Here is a 16,026-nt window from a genome sequence, read left to right on the forward strand (position 1 = left end):
ACCCTAATGATATTACAAAACAATTTTATTACAGAATGCATTACTCATTCATTGTTTCTGTTTGATATGCAAGCGTTGTCAAAATGAAATAATAAGCTGCCTATTGAAAATGACTTTAATCTTTTACATGGGCAACAATGCTTGATAATTGACAGTCATTATGATTTAAAAGCCAACTATCTCATATCGTCAGTCAAAGGAACATTTGTTAAATAGTATTAGTATAAGTCGTACTTGTAGAAGTAGAAGAAGCACTAGTTGTAATAGTTGTAATAGTATCAGTAGAAAAAAATATGTGTGGTAGTATTAGCAGTAACAGTAAAAAAAAATGTTTCTTTAAAATAATTGCAAAAATAACTGTACTTGTATAGTATACTTGTATAGTGTTATAATAAATATTCGTATTGCTTTCTTCGTTGTTGGTGACTGAGGCAATGTTTGTTATGATGTTTGTTATGATGTTGCTGCGGTTTGCTTGAAGTATTGACATAGCAATATGATATTTCGCTACCCACTTTCATTTTCACTCCATGACAAGAGATTGCGACATCAAAACTCAACGCTCCAAGAAGGGTCCGTTATTTTGCTACTTGTTGGAATCTGTCTGATAGCCAACACTGAGCAAACAATCTACCCCGCGTATGACCATGAAGACGATACTCGATGACAAAACGGTTTGGAGTAAATCAATTAAGATAATATATGCATTGTGTAACCTATGAATATTTTGGTGATATCCGTTTAAGTGGACGTAGTCTTGACCAATTATTTACATATATGATTATTTGGCCGTATCGCAAGTCTCCAATATATGGAATTGCGCTTACCGCGAGTATTTCACACATTCGGCAGTATTAGCCACAGGGCTTTAGCTCGAGGTCAGAGCCTCTGAAGATTTGCCTATACCATGATGACCGTGGTTGAAAGATTCTCTAGTAAATGAACTGCTGTTATACAGTAGACTTATTTGAATAATTATATTAGGGAACAATAATAAGGTGGCATATAATTATTACTCGTGTGTAAAATATAATGTTTTTAATTGTTTGATCGTTTAAATTATATGTTTGTCATGAGATGCAAATTAATATTTATGTTTTGTCAAGCGATATATGTTTTATATTATACGATATATGTATAACGTGACTATAATCAAATGCTAGTACAAAAAATAAATATATTTTATCTTATTGGAAATCTGATTACTCATGTTTTCACTTTTGAAATTTAGTATCTGAGTAGCCATATAAGGGTTTTCTTAGAATTATCTTGAGTGGAGACATTTTCATCAGTGAGATTTAGGAACAATAAATGTGTGATGACCTTCAGATGCATTGTCAGTACATGTGACATGTTTCAAATTTTATTAGCATGTATATACAACAAGTTGTATTAACATAGTTCGAGAATCTATTAATGTTAAGAAGGCAGTCGGTCTTATTTCTGCAGCCGAATATATTGGGCTTTTATGCACAATCACTGTATTTGCTAGTAAAATAATGTTTTGGGGGCTTTTTCCGTTTTGCTTGCAAAAACATACCGCCCAGGAGAAACATCAAATAAAAAATAACACAAAATCGTGTTATTACCAACCTTTTGAATACGAATATTACATAACCGATAAAGAATAAAATATAAACCGTTTGTATATATTTAAAACGATCAGTTTTACAATTCCATTGCAGTGAAACAATTATTGCGTTTTATCAATTAGGGGCTTGTTCACACATTTACGTTTGGTCGCTAAAAAACTGCCGATAGATTAAAAGATAGGAACCACTCCAGAATGTTAATAAATTATAACACAATAATTAAATAATATCAAAAGAGAAACAAAAAGTAACCCAATGACGCGATTCCACAGTGACATTTAGTTTGAAGGCTATTGACTTTATCATTCTGCATTCCGAACTGTAATATTCTGTATGTATTTAGTCTCCATTTTAGCAATCCATATGTTGTTAAAGAATTTAAACGTAAACAGCTTAAACACTTAAAAGTATTTAATCGTTTCTCGTTTATTACGACTTTTCATTTTATCGCTTTCAGATGGTGAAAGCTCATAACCAGGTTGTTGTGGCGTAGTTGATATGGTGTCCACCAAACGACCGGGAGGTCATGGGTACGATCCTCACTGTGGGAGCGTTTTTTAGAACTCTCCCAAAGACACAAATTACTGGATGTTAGTCCCAGGAAACAGACTCGAGAGCGTTTAAATAAGCCATAGACTTTCGATGCAATCGAGATAAAAACAATAGGTTTAAGCTTATAAACAAACATGTAATTTCAGTATGCGACTACGTTATTAGTGTTTTTGTTTGCTCCCTGGATAAGATTGTTATCCTTTTTTGAATCTGTGGCAATAACTTGAAAAGTATTATTTCGACAATATACAAACAAGTCGCTTAAAATAAATTAATTCTGAGTGTGTCTGAGTACTTTATATAATTACGTCACAGTTGCAAAACAATCGAGCACGTGATCTGGTATTAAACACCTTTAGCTTAGTTAATGCACTTGTTTCAATGTAACTTCATACAATGCGATTTTTTGAAACAACGAGTTGCCATAACGGAACACCGCACGTTTCCATTTGGTCTTCTTTCTGCGTAGCTGTATAACCTCGGGGTTCAACTTAATTGACCTTTACAAAGAGCCGATACAATGTAGGAGAAACCAGTAGGACGGAATTAATAACTGAAATTTTCGCATTTGTTAAAAGTACCTACACGAATCAAAATAGAAAACGTCTTTTCTTCAACACAAGTTAGATTATAATCTTAAAACACTGGTTGACTATCTTTGTTTTGTAGTATATCATTAATGATATTCGCTTTTCGTAACTTCCCAATATTTATGTACATATGTTCATACCACACCTTAATACTTTTTTTATTCTTCACATACGAGTCGACGAGGCGGTATCATTTTCGTGCTTAGAATATCTAACAGCAATATTGCCGTATTGTCGAATTCGGAACTTTAGCTTAATCGATATTGTTTCTGTCTAACGACCGGAAGGTCACGGGTTTGATCCCACTGTGGGAGCGTTTTCTCCCTCAAAGACACCAAGTACTGGTCTCGAGAGCGTTTCAATAGGCTTTTGGCTTTCGATGCAATCGTGCTTAAATAAATAGGTTTAAACTCAACATCGGAGCCTGATATAGTTTTAATATTGGGTCTTCCAAGAAACGTATTAAATGCTGAATATTCCTTTGCAAATTTAAATCACGATTTTAAGCAAGACACAATGCGACATGAACCGATGTATTATATTGATCGGCAAACACTGTCATGCATTAGTACTTGTCGAGTCTCTGCACCTTTTTGTGATTTATATCTGGATTTTTTAACGGCAAAGTAAAACATTATACTCAAATATTTTTTTCTTAAAATCTAATGTTCGTTGCGCGTTTTCACTCAAGAGTAGGGTCGCCAATAAGATTGTAAACTATTTTTGTATTCGTTTTAATGTATGTGAATGAAAAACGGCTTAGACTTGTTGACAAAAAAATAATAAGCGCAATTAGCCAAACTTACTGATTGACACCAAAACCAATTAACTCCAACCCCGTATATATTTTTTAAGATATTTCTTGTCTAGCGTTACGCTATCGAGAAAAAGAGCAGATGGGCCGAAATCACAGGACTAACATTTCAAGTTTGATGTTGTAAACGTCCTTATGCCCTCAAAGTGGGAAAGGAATGGCATGTGCAAAACATAGTCATACGTTGATAATAATAACAACAACAATAATAATAATAGTAATAATAACGATTATGTTAAGAATAATAATTTATTTTTATTAAAATAAAATCACACATGAAGACACACCATGCCTATCAATTTTACAAGGTGGTCGTCTAGTCTTAACATGTTCAATTATGTACAAATATCATGAATAAACATTCCCATGAAATATAAATAAACAGCACACGCACGCAGTCACGCATGCAATATAAAGTATTGAAATTTCAGCTGCTGGAGCAGTATTGAATTCTCATTATACACAATTAGTTGGTTCTTTATTTAAGGCAAGGCAAGTGACCAATTCCCTAAACAGCACAAAACAGCACAATACAAAACAACATTCATAACACATAAATGAATAAAGCTGGGGTCACCGCCTTGGAACGGTCATTGCAAAGCATTGGGGGTTTAAACCGGTTTTAGAGCGCTCAACCTCACACTTGGCCCAGCAATATTCATGATACATTTAAGTTTAAATAAAATTTAACCTCATAGCATTGTAACTCAAATTAAACAATAATAAAAGGGAATTAAAACGCATTCAATTTAATTACCATTTAATTACTCAATGGTAGGAAAGAGACCAGAGCAACAGAGCTACAACTTTTTGAGGAACGATGAAATGAAACTACAAACAAGTGTCAACTACATTCCTTCTTTATAAAAATCACGGATGGAGACTTTTTCCCATGCTGAATTAGATGCGACCGCCGCTTAGAGCATCAGTCTCACCACGACTCACTCTGGAGCCTTGACAGCTATGATGAAATAACATACTGTATATACCAGGGGACATTCCTTCATCATTTACAAATACACGTGCATATGCCAATATTTTCCGATAACCACAATACAGTGATACTGTGCATACATGTACTGTCTCAAAAATGCTGTCGTACACAGTATCGCTAAAATATATCAAATCATCGTCTTTGAAATACTGTTGGCTACAATTCGATACTCTGTTATGTTTACAAAACTGCATCTGCTGTAGAGTATCGCCTTCCTTTTGACAATTTTTAATTAAAGAAAACAATGCCTTTTCTGGGTATATATAGTACTATGATATGCCATTCACAAATAAAATTAAATGCGTATTTCCTCAGTACAGACAATTACAGTTATATTTTTAAAGTTAACATACAAGACGTGTCAGTTCAAAGTTTTGCTCACAAGATACGAAATCAAACATTAAAGGGACTGTCAACCACGACGACGAAGAATAGAAAAGTTGTTAAATACCGTATTTTTTTTACAATTTTAGTTTATATGGATTAAAATATCACGACTGGTATATTACATAACTTTAAAACAGTTGTTAAGGTTTCATATTTTCAATTTTTTTGGTAATAAAGTTTACTGGGTATGTCTACCAGGTAACTACAAGTAAACTATAATAAAAACGCCAGCAGATTGATCATCATCGTCACGTGGTAAACCCAGGAATGCAAATTGTGCATGCTTAGGGAAATGTATATACCTAATATATAAAATGATCAATATACTTGCGTCATTTACAGTGTGTTTATCGATATGTCACCTATTTTCGCGATGTACTTTCGATTTTACATCGCGAAATTTTATTAACGAATATACTGAAAATATGAACCTTTTTTTAAATCAATATTAAGTAATAATTGTAAAAGAACACGGTTTTTTAGAACTTTTCTTTTTTCGTCATACGTGGTTGGCAGTCCCTTTAAAAATCGCGATTGTCATTCTGTAAGTGATCATATTGTTACAACAGCGTGCTCTGGTAACTCCTGATACATGTATTGTCTGAGTTACTGTTATAAATCACCTGCTGCTCTTTCAACAAGGGTCTAGAGGCTTCAGTTCATCCGTCTGTCTGTCCTTCCAGGACTGGTAAATAGCACATCGAGATGAAACTAAGTGTACACTTAAGGAAAGATGAAATTATAAAACAGGACCGCACAATAGGAAGGTACAGTTTTGGTTTAAGTAAAATACTTTTCACACAGGGCCAAACGTCACCTTAATATGAAAACATACAGAAGCACACAGCAACACAAACCTTAATACTTTTGGATTTAGATGTAACTCAAATTAATTGACACATGCACATCAATTTCAACCTCTACACAAAAACAGATAACGGACGCTTTGAAAGTAGAGTACTATCTATGCGTATGGAAGACATAATATGACACGAATACATCATGCTACGTTACATCACAAGTTTTATGGAAAATATTTCAGCTTCTCTTGTTATAACTTATATCATTCTACGTGACAAAAAAGAAGAAAAATACGGAAACAACCAACAAGAACAACAAATATAATATACTTGAATAATGTAGAATGATAACAATCATAATAACAGAAGATGAACTTTGTTAGTTTATAGTTGGGATTAATGATGCCCGATGTATTATTCGTAGATTATGTCTCCGAATATAACCGATATGGTGTTTCACTGCTTAGTGAAAGTCCTTGATAAATAAAATGCGTTTAATAATATAATAATAATATAATATTATAATAATATAATCTTTCATAAGTCAAATCAGGCATTAACAACGTAGATAAAACGCGAATACAAATCATTTTCTTTGATCTAATGACACTCAAGTATAAAAGTGCAATGTTAGCGTACTTTCATTGCGACAAATTTCAAAGATATCGGCCATCTTCCATCAAGTTGCCAAGTAACTCCATACCATGTTTGTGTCTTTTTCTTGAAGTATTCAGCGTTCAGATTGCTGTTGAAACAGCTGGTAAACCACCAGCCGCCACCATAATGGCATGAACAACAGGTATGAGTAGCCAAGTCATTATCTGCATCGAAAGTTGAAAACGAGTGACCATTGTGCATCTCGGAATTACCATAAACCTTCGTAGCTAAACCATTTCCTGCGTCACCAGAATACCCGGCCACATGGAGCTTATACTTCTCAGACTCAGATGAAATATTGAACATCGAATACAGCGCATATGTCTTATTTCCATCGAACGTCTCCATATCGATCCTCAGTTCTCTTTTTTTGTTCTTCGTCAGCTGGTATATATGTTCATTTCCTAACCAGAAATCACTACTCAAGTTGCCGAAACCGTCTTTGTAATCGGCCCAAGTGCGGTTGAAATTTACAGAACCGTCTGCTCTCCTCTGTATTACTATCCATCCCCTATTTGTGGAGTCTTTATAACAAAATACATTGATGCCGTTCGGGTGGGAACTGGGGTAAATTTTGTATTCGCCACTCTTTTCCATTGTTTCACATGAATCTGGATAAAGGCGTTGAATTACATTATAACTGTTCGTCAAGATTTCATTCGACACTTTCAGATTGGCAATATCTGATGTTATCAGATCTAGTGCATTCAGACGGTTCGTCAATGACTCATTTACACGCATGAACTCAGCGTTGTAAAAAGAACGCGTTTGATTTATCTCTTTTCGACAGACAACATAGCTGTCATGAAGCAGCTTCTTTGAAGCGCTGAAGTTTTCCATTGTTTCATTTTTGATTGCGTTAATTTCTGAACGTAATGTCATGTCCGTACTGTTTAATTTAGAAACAACATTGTTAAACATTTCGCGGAGATTTCCAATTTCAAAATCATATTCTTTTTTCATTTCGTCGTTTTCAGATTTGTCTCTCTTGACCGCATTCTTTACTGTTTGGTTTTTTATTGTGTCTATTTCTGAACGTAATGTCCTGTCCGTACTGTTTAATCTAGAAACAACACTATTAAACATTTCGCGGAGATTTCCGATTTCAAAATCATGTTGTTTTCTCATGTCGTCTAATTTCCTTCGAAGAATTATATTCTCTGATTTTTCACTCTGAAACGCTTTCATAACATATTCTCTGTTAAAAGAATTATCCAGTGTTTCATTTTTTATCGTGTCTGTTACTGAACGTAATGTCCTGTCCGTACTGTTTAATCCAGAAACAACATTATTTATGATTTCGCGTAGATTACCGATTTCAAATTCATGTTCTTTTCCCATTTCTTCGATTTTCTTTTTAAGCATTAATTTCTCGGATTGTTCAATCTGAAATGCATTTATTACATTTTTATTTTGACTCACAATAGCATCACAATCACATGAATCATGCTGCGCTATTGCAGCTGCTTTGTCATGTCTAACATTTCCAGAAAATTCAGATAACCTGTTTGAAAGCGTAGAAATGTCCACTCTAAATAATTCACTTTCTTCGTTCATATCCTTTTGAATCGTGAATACATCGTGTTCAAGTCGTTCCAATCTTTTTAAAATTCTTGTTGTCGATGTTTCACTTAACAATTGTGAAGTAACAGTTTGAATAAAAACGAAACACATTATGTACGATAACATTGTGCTAGTTTAATGCATAACTTTATTTGTATATTCCATACGTTTAAGACGCAGTAATGATAATAGAATTATTTCAGCTAAGCCTATGAAACATACGGTTTGAATATATTAGACACTGGGCGACCTGCCGAAAATTTGCCATGGAAACCGAATCGCGTAGCTCTTACAATGATCGGTATACCTGTATTCTACAATCTGTTTTTTAGCAACATTGCAGTGCAAGATACGGCGCTCTAGGAATTCGGTATTAACAAAGAATGTGTTTCAGTTTCTACGATACGTATGTTCTGCTAGATAGATAAGTTTACTGTTAAAAGTGCTGAATGTTTAAAGTAATGTATCGATACAAAGTGTCTTTTTTGTTTTACTATGTGTGCACATTTTTATTTTATTCCTAGAATGTTACATAGATACATACCAGCATGTCATTTACACAGTAGTTCATGTACAGTTTCTTGATGGGTAGATACATATAGATGTAAAAATAAAACTAACTGTCTCATATAACTAAATAAAGTTTTTGTTTTGTTTTACGTATGTATATCACTTATGTATAAAATAGTACACATTTAAGAAAGACAATTAGTATGTGTTGAATTGCGTTGTGTATAAAACACTGATTATGCAGATTTTACACAAAACTTATTTTATATGTTGTGATGAGTAATGACGTTATAGAAGATACCGTAAATATTTAAACAAGGGACCAGACCATCAATAGAAAGTTGACTACTACCTATGCAATACATTCAATACTGTGCCTAGATAGTTAAAGTTATCAACAACTTCAATATCATTACCATTATATACCCATATTTCGTTTTCTTTTAATCCCCCTCTCTTCCGAAATACCATTATTTTTGTTTTTGCAGTATTATCATTCAACCCCCAAGAATTGCAATATAAGTATAAATTAGCTAAATGTGTTTGAACTTCAGCCGGTGACTTGCCTAAAATAGCCATGTCATCAGCAAAAAGTAGTAAAATCAACACAATGTCATGTATATTCAAACCAGAGTTAATGCTATCTTGTAAGTAAAGTTCAAAGTCTTCATCAAATAAAGAAAACAAAATCGGCGACATTACCTCCCTTGCCTCAGCCCAACAGCATAACTAAAATAATCAGAATAAGATGAGCATGATTTGAGTATAGGTTATTATATGGAGGAAGTGTGCCTTTACTGGTTATTGGTACACTTGGTGAGTTATTTGCACGAGGGCTTTAGCCACCCAATAACCACTTAAGGCACATTTGCTCCATATAATGACCTGTTTATTGCATATGTTCATCATGTGTATACATATGTCGTGTATATCGAAATAATTAATATCTTGTATATCGAAATTAATAATACATATCGAAATAAAAACATAATTTAATATAAACGACACGCTTCCCTCAATGACAACTTTAAATCAATATTAAGCAGCTATAACAATAAAATTGAAACGAGTTGCACTTACATATTTTTAATTACATCTCTGTATCTAAACTTATTTTAAACAACGCAATTTTATTGTAATCCTATCGAAGTTTACAATTATGCACAATAAACATCCCATGCGAAATACGTTTTGCATTTGTTCGGTGATTTCAAAAAATATTTTACTGTTAAAAAACGACACGTCCAACTTTTCCTCAAAATCCAGAAAGTTTTACTCAAAGTAGTGTGTTTCGTCAGAGAAATTACGTCATACAAAATACGTCATAAATTGCGCTATCAGTTGCATGAAAAGAGTACGGAAAGCCGGTTTTGCTAAAAAAGGCGATTCCAAAATCCGTTCAGACGCCATTTTGTTTTAACGCTCCGGTCGCCAATTACGTAACGTCAACGCGTTCCGACGATCCGCTGTTGCTGCGAGATAACCGGAAATTTGAAAATAACCGATTTTGGCACAGTGTGCCAATAACCGGTTATTTGCACACTTGCTCAATACCGCGATTTTCACGAGTTATTCGCGAAAAAAACGGTCAATTTTGTTACTTAATATAGTAACATATGCAATAATATGCAAACCACATATTTGGTGCAAGAAACAGTAATTGATTTAACGCAATGGAATTCTTAATTCTAGCAAATAAACTGGACAATGGAAAGTGCACTTTAAAATATACCTTGCTTCTGTTTCCAATTATTAAATCCCATATGCACATCCCAGAATCTGTTAATATCCCATGACGTTTGAACAAAAGTATATATTGATCGGGCTATACTTTCTATTCTTACACGGCACGATAAAACTTAAATATAAAAAAAAGAAAATCAACCGCTTAGCACAAACAGTTAAACGGATACATTAAAACCCAAACTCGATTTTTTTCAATAACAGTTATGCGCCGAAATACTATGATAGAAAGGAGCGAAATCAAGATGAATCCAACAATAAATATATCAGTCAAAATCACAATCAATAGCATAATCAATACCCAAATCAATATACAAACCAGTCAATTAACATTGATGTATACACCTATTTGTGTAATACGGACAACGTTCGTGAATCTTAAAATATTCTTCAAGGGCTTGCAAACGCCTTCTAGAGCAGCTCTGTCGGCCGACCTCAATTAAACCCTACACATTAAAATCCACAAACAAAGCTGCGTTTTCGAATTTTTAGATAACTAAATACGATTCAATCAACATTATATAAATAGAAACAAATGTGAAGAGCATTGAAGTCATGTACTGCTATTTTAGTTGTTCGCAAGAACAACTAAGGTTACATGTAATAGTGGTGTTTAAAAAAAATCAGTATGCAGACCACGTCCGTTCACCAAATCACTCAAAACTCAAGGATTGAAGGCAATCTGCGCCAAGGAGTAGTTCTTGGAGGTATACTTACGTATAGGTTGTGCATTATGCTGGTCACGTGGAGAAAGAATTCGCGGCGCGGAGGAGTATACTTTACATAACATTTTTGCCTAATGAAAATATTCCACTGCGTATTACGTTACATTCGCGTAACACAGCTCTCTTTAAATGTCACGGGGGCAGGTCAGCCAAAAGATGCATTCGCGAAGACGCAGCAGGACTACAAAATGAACTCTGAAATACACACATACACGAGCGCAGATAAGGCTATTTGCTACCAACCTTAATAACAGCCAATTCTTTATCAGATCAACGGGAGAGAAACGGAAATCCAATACTTTGTTACATGATCATTCGAACCATTATTTCATTGTGTAAAGCAAAAAATAATATTAAAAGAAACATGTTTTATTTAAATATGCATTTTAATTCCACTTCGTTATTGTTTCATCATAATAAGAAAAACGCAATTAATTGGGAAAATTCGTGACAATCGGAAATAATTTATCCATATTCGATAAAACTCAACAGTAAACAACAAAACTGTTTGTTTAGACCATTTTCTATATAATGTGTGTGGTATATTTTTTATTATATTATTATATTTTTTTCGCATTTTGACTCGGTACTCGGTCACTTAATCGTCCGGGGAAGACATAATGGACTATCGAGACAAGTTGATAAAACAGTTTTGCTTTCAAGATGAGGAAACAACAACTACCGATATTATGTGGCTTGAATAATCGATAAGTGGATTATTTACTACCCCGTGGGGCGGTTATGGCGATTACGCGTTGAAAAAGGTACGTAGTGCTCCTTTAAATTGCGAGTGTAATTCAGAATTATTTACCGGTCATCAATGAGTTTTCAAAACTACATTATGAGCAGACTTGCCCACATTACATAGTCACAATGGTGGTAATAATAATACTAATAAATTAAGTGTGAAGATGGGGATAAGGATAAAAATAATAGTACTACTACTACTACTACTACTACTACTACTACTACTACTACTACTACTACAACTACTACTAATACTACTAATACTACTACTACTAATAATAATAATAATAATTATTATTATTATTATTATTATAATAATATTTAATAATAATAATAATAATAATAATAATAATAATAATAAAATAATAACAATGATGATGAGGATGGTGATCGCGATGATGGGGATGATAATGATGACTTCCAGTGAAAATTAAGGTCTCATTGGCCAAGGTGCATTTGTGCATTTGTATTCAAAAAAGTATTTTTGTTTCTCTGGCTAAAACACGGGCAGCCGGAGTAAATCTGACCTACTTTGGCTAAAAATTATCTTCCCCTGATAGATCACTGGAGCAGGTCAGCACATAAGGTAGTCGTGAAGACTCGACGATGACCTGTAAATAAACTCTGACATACACGCACATGTGTGCTGCCAATGATGCCTAACGAGCCATTCTCAGGTTACTTTTACGTCGCCAAACTGAATTTTCGCCGTCCAATCGGGTCCGATAATGCTTATGAGTTCGGGGTTAACTGGCGATTGTTATTCGTTATTGACGTAGGTCAATTAAGTAAGCGTTTACCGCAGATTGTTTAACAAAATGATAACAGTTTTACCATTAAAGTAATATAAAATGGTAATTAATGCAGAACATTAAAGACAACATCGTGCATCATCCTGACACCTTTTAAATGTAAACAAAAGTTATTTATGAACAGTGAAAAGCAAATGATGAGCGATTGAATCCTTATGGCGAGTAAGTTGTAAAAGCTATAACTTTTAAAGATAAACGCGGTAGAAATTTAATTTCAGTACATGTATATTTCGCTTTTTCTTAAACCATGTGATAATATTTGCTGATTAAAGTCCCTTTGTACGCATCTAAAAAACGCGATATTGTTGTTGTCGTCTGTCAAGACACACGCATGAAAAGCGTGTGTTTTGCAACAGACTATGTGTTGGTACTATATATAGACCTGCAATTCAGAACATATCGTATTTTATTATGCAAAATTTATATCGGAATAAATGCACACGATGAAAAAGTATTGACCTATTGAAACTACAGAAAAAAAATACGTTAATTTACGACTTAAAAATTGCAGTAGATGATACATTTATTAAAATATTGGTGACTGGTGGGAGAGTAGAGGAGTGACAAGTTAATGTCAGTACATGTAAATGAATAAAAATGAAATATTTTTAATGAGGTTTGAGAATTCAATACTATGCTCGTTGATACCAATGCATGCATTATGAGAATTATATTTTGGTTCATTTTTTTGTTAGACTCAAAGACGTTTCCTTTGCGCCAACTTAGATATACATGTACGTTGAATTTCTTTTTTAAATCTTTGTAATAATCAGTGGAGTATATGTCAATTATGTTTACAATTATGAGAGATTGTAAATCAATGTCATTTTTTTATAAATCTCACCACTAACTTATTCATTAAATGCTTTATATTGATAAATGTAAACATTGGATCGTTAAAAGCTCCAGTAAAAAAACAAGAAAAAAATTAAAAAAAGGAAAAGAACATTGCCCGGAGCAGGTTTCGAACCAGTGACCCCTGGAGTCCTGCCAGAGTCCTGAAGTAAAAACGCTTTAGCCTACTGAGCTATTCCGTCGAGTACACATTCTTGACGTATTTTATACCTTATATAAGCAATCTTCGTAGTTTCACAAAATTTAACGACAAAAACAGAGCTCTCCAAATTATTCAATCGTTTCGCGTTGCAACGCTTTATAATTTTTAGGTTTTAAAATCGTCAAAAGATGCATATAATGGCTATATTAGAGCATGGTTAATGTTCAGTATTACTGTTTCCTCACAAATATCATAACTAAAACGAAAACTTACGAATCTGAAACAACTTTTTTCAATTTTGTCAATTTACCAAAGCGTGAAAAGATCCCTTTAAGTAATGATTATCCAATTCCTTATTTAGTTTTAAAATAACCACCCAATTACAGAAGTGTACGTTTTGGTTTTTAATTGAAAACAACAACAACAACGAAATACAGAGGCATTTTGATGAAACATTAAAGTCTACTAGAGGCACTTTGACCGCTGCTTCCGGTTCAATATGGCCTTTATTGTGACATCAGTGACAGAAGCCTGCATTTCGGACGATCACTTTCGGATGTGATATTTTTTGCGTTGAATTTCTGGCTTTTGCTATAAGGAAGATTGAATGTTTATGTATTAACTTTATTTTTCAAAATATCGTACGAAATATTCGTTAATTTTGAGTGCTTATGGGCTTTAAAAAATCATTAAAACAATCCTACAAAAACATATCAATACGTAATATCATAACATATTTAGTGTATATAAATTTTCAGCAATAGAGCAGTTCTTAAATAATGCTTCTCAACATGTGAATTATTTAATCGATAAGGTAGACTTTATTGTATGCAATTATTTTTTCCAAAGTTTGTTTTTAAAACATCATTTTTCGAAATATTGTACGAAATATTCGTTGATTTCGAGTGTTTATGTGATTTTAATTTTTTTTTAATGCTAAAAAATCAAACAAAAAACTATCAATTCATAATTACATCACGTATTTGGTGTATATTAATTTCCATTAGCAATCAAACAGTTTTTGATAATTCTTCTCAACGTGTGAATTATATTTATTTTTTATAATAAACTAACATAATTTACATCAAACTAAAATATAAATTATATCATCTTTTTATGTACTTTGAAAACAATATAGAACATGGTGTGTTCAAAAACAAGTTTATTTACAGTTTATGAAATAACAAACACTTTTTTAAAACAAAATTTGCACAAAATATTTGCATACAATAAGGGCTACCCAAAAGATTAACCAATTTTAAAATTGTACATGTAGATATATGCAAACTGAACATTCTTAAAAAACCATGTATCAAATAACGTCATGATTGCAGAAAATGTAAAGCATATTTATAGTTTATGTGTTCATAGTTAATTATACATTGATATTTGTATTAGATAAATGACGTTGACTCCAGCATCGCTAATAAGAGATGATCCTATATGCGATATAAAACTTCCTATTTCAAAGAACACCATAACAAAGCTAATTATATGCTAAAATAGTATAGTCTTTTTAGTTTTATTTAAACACACAGGCGACGCGAGGTTAAATGGAAAACAAATATCAGCTTCCATTTGGACACCTTTTTTTAGTGCATTGGCAACATTCAGCACCTTCTGAAATGTGCTTAAGAGTTGCATACAGCTCTGAACAAACATCAGTCCGTTTCAGAAACAATTTAACGTCGTAAGCCGATATAATGAAACACCGATACCCAAGTAACGCGGTGTACGGCACGGATTGTTGAGTGTTTTAATCGTCGCCTCGATTAAATAGTAAACAAAACGACAATTACCTTTGAGTCTAAGTCTCTCCTTAATTACTTTTAACCGCGGTTTTACGAAGATGCTAAACATTTTCGCACGAAACTTATGCATTGTTACGTTAAGCACGAACACGGCACGTGTTGTAAAATTCCGAGGAGGATTGCGCTAGACTCGGTGTAATGATTAACTCCTATAGACAGTTTGGTATGACGAATGTCCGGACTAAGGTGTGGTCATGAGTTTATATTCGAGATCCCTGATCTGGAACAGAAAAACGATCATTATCCTACTCTAATAAAATGTATATATGGTTACAGCATCATATAGTTTTCTAGATTTAGAATGTTTGAAACGTGTCTTAGGGGTTTAATTCATTTTCTTTTAAATAAATGTTTTGGGGTTTTCGCTTTAACACTTTGATTTGCTTTAACTGGGATATGATTGGTTGCTTCTTGTAGCAAGGTTATAAGCACCAAATCATTATGTCTAATAAAATATTGAAAAAAAGCATGTTTAACGCTTATATTTATATTATTTGCCAATAAACAAACAAACAAGCATATGATTTAACTTCAGTTTATTCTTCGGAACATCTTATTTTAACTGTCCTTGCTACCACAAAAGATAGCAATTTTTCATCAGAAACTTACTGATGTTTTACGATTCGTTTAATAAATATCAATAGCATAAACCTTAACAATAAAGTCACAACTTTAATACCAATATTCACCACACAATTTAATTAAATTGGATCTATTGCAACCGCGAAAATC

General features: G+C 33.1%; 1 protein-coding gene across 1 annotated transcript; it reads right to left on the reverse strand.

Moving 5' to 3' along the window:
* Positions 1-6,359: 6,359 nt before the first annotated feature.
* Positions 6,360-7,350, reverse strand: LOC127872347 (fibroleukin-like). Its single transcript, XM_052415680.1, has one exon. The coding sequence runs from the start codon at positions 7,347-7,349 to the stop codon at positions 6,360-6,362; it is 990 nt and encodes a 329-aa protein (XP_052271640.1). The 5' UTR covers position 7,350.
* Positions 7,351-16,026: the final 8,676 nt, after the last annotated feature.

This window comes from Dreissena polymorpha, chromosome 3 (assembly GCF_020536995.1).
Source record: "Dreissena polymorpha isolate Duluth1 chromosome 3, UMN_Dpol_1.0, whole genome shotgun sequence".
NCBI lineage: Eukaryota > Metazoa > Mollusca > Bivalvia > Myida > Dreissenidae > Dreissena > Dreissena polymorpha.

What these genes read in the sequence shown, in the direction of transcription:
- LOC127872347 (XM_052415680.1), bottom strand. Translation starts at nt 7,349, where the DNA reads ATGAAAAAAGAATATGATTTTGAAATTGGAAATCTCCGCGAAATGTTT.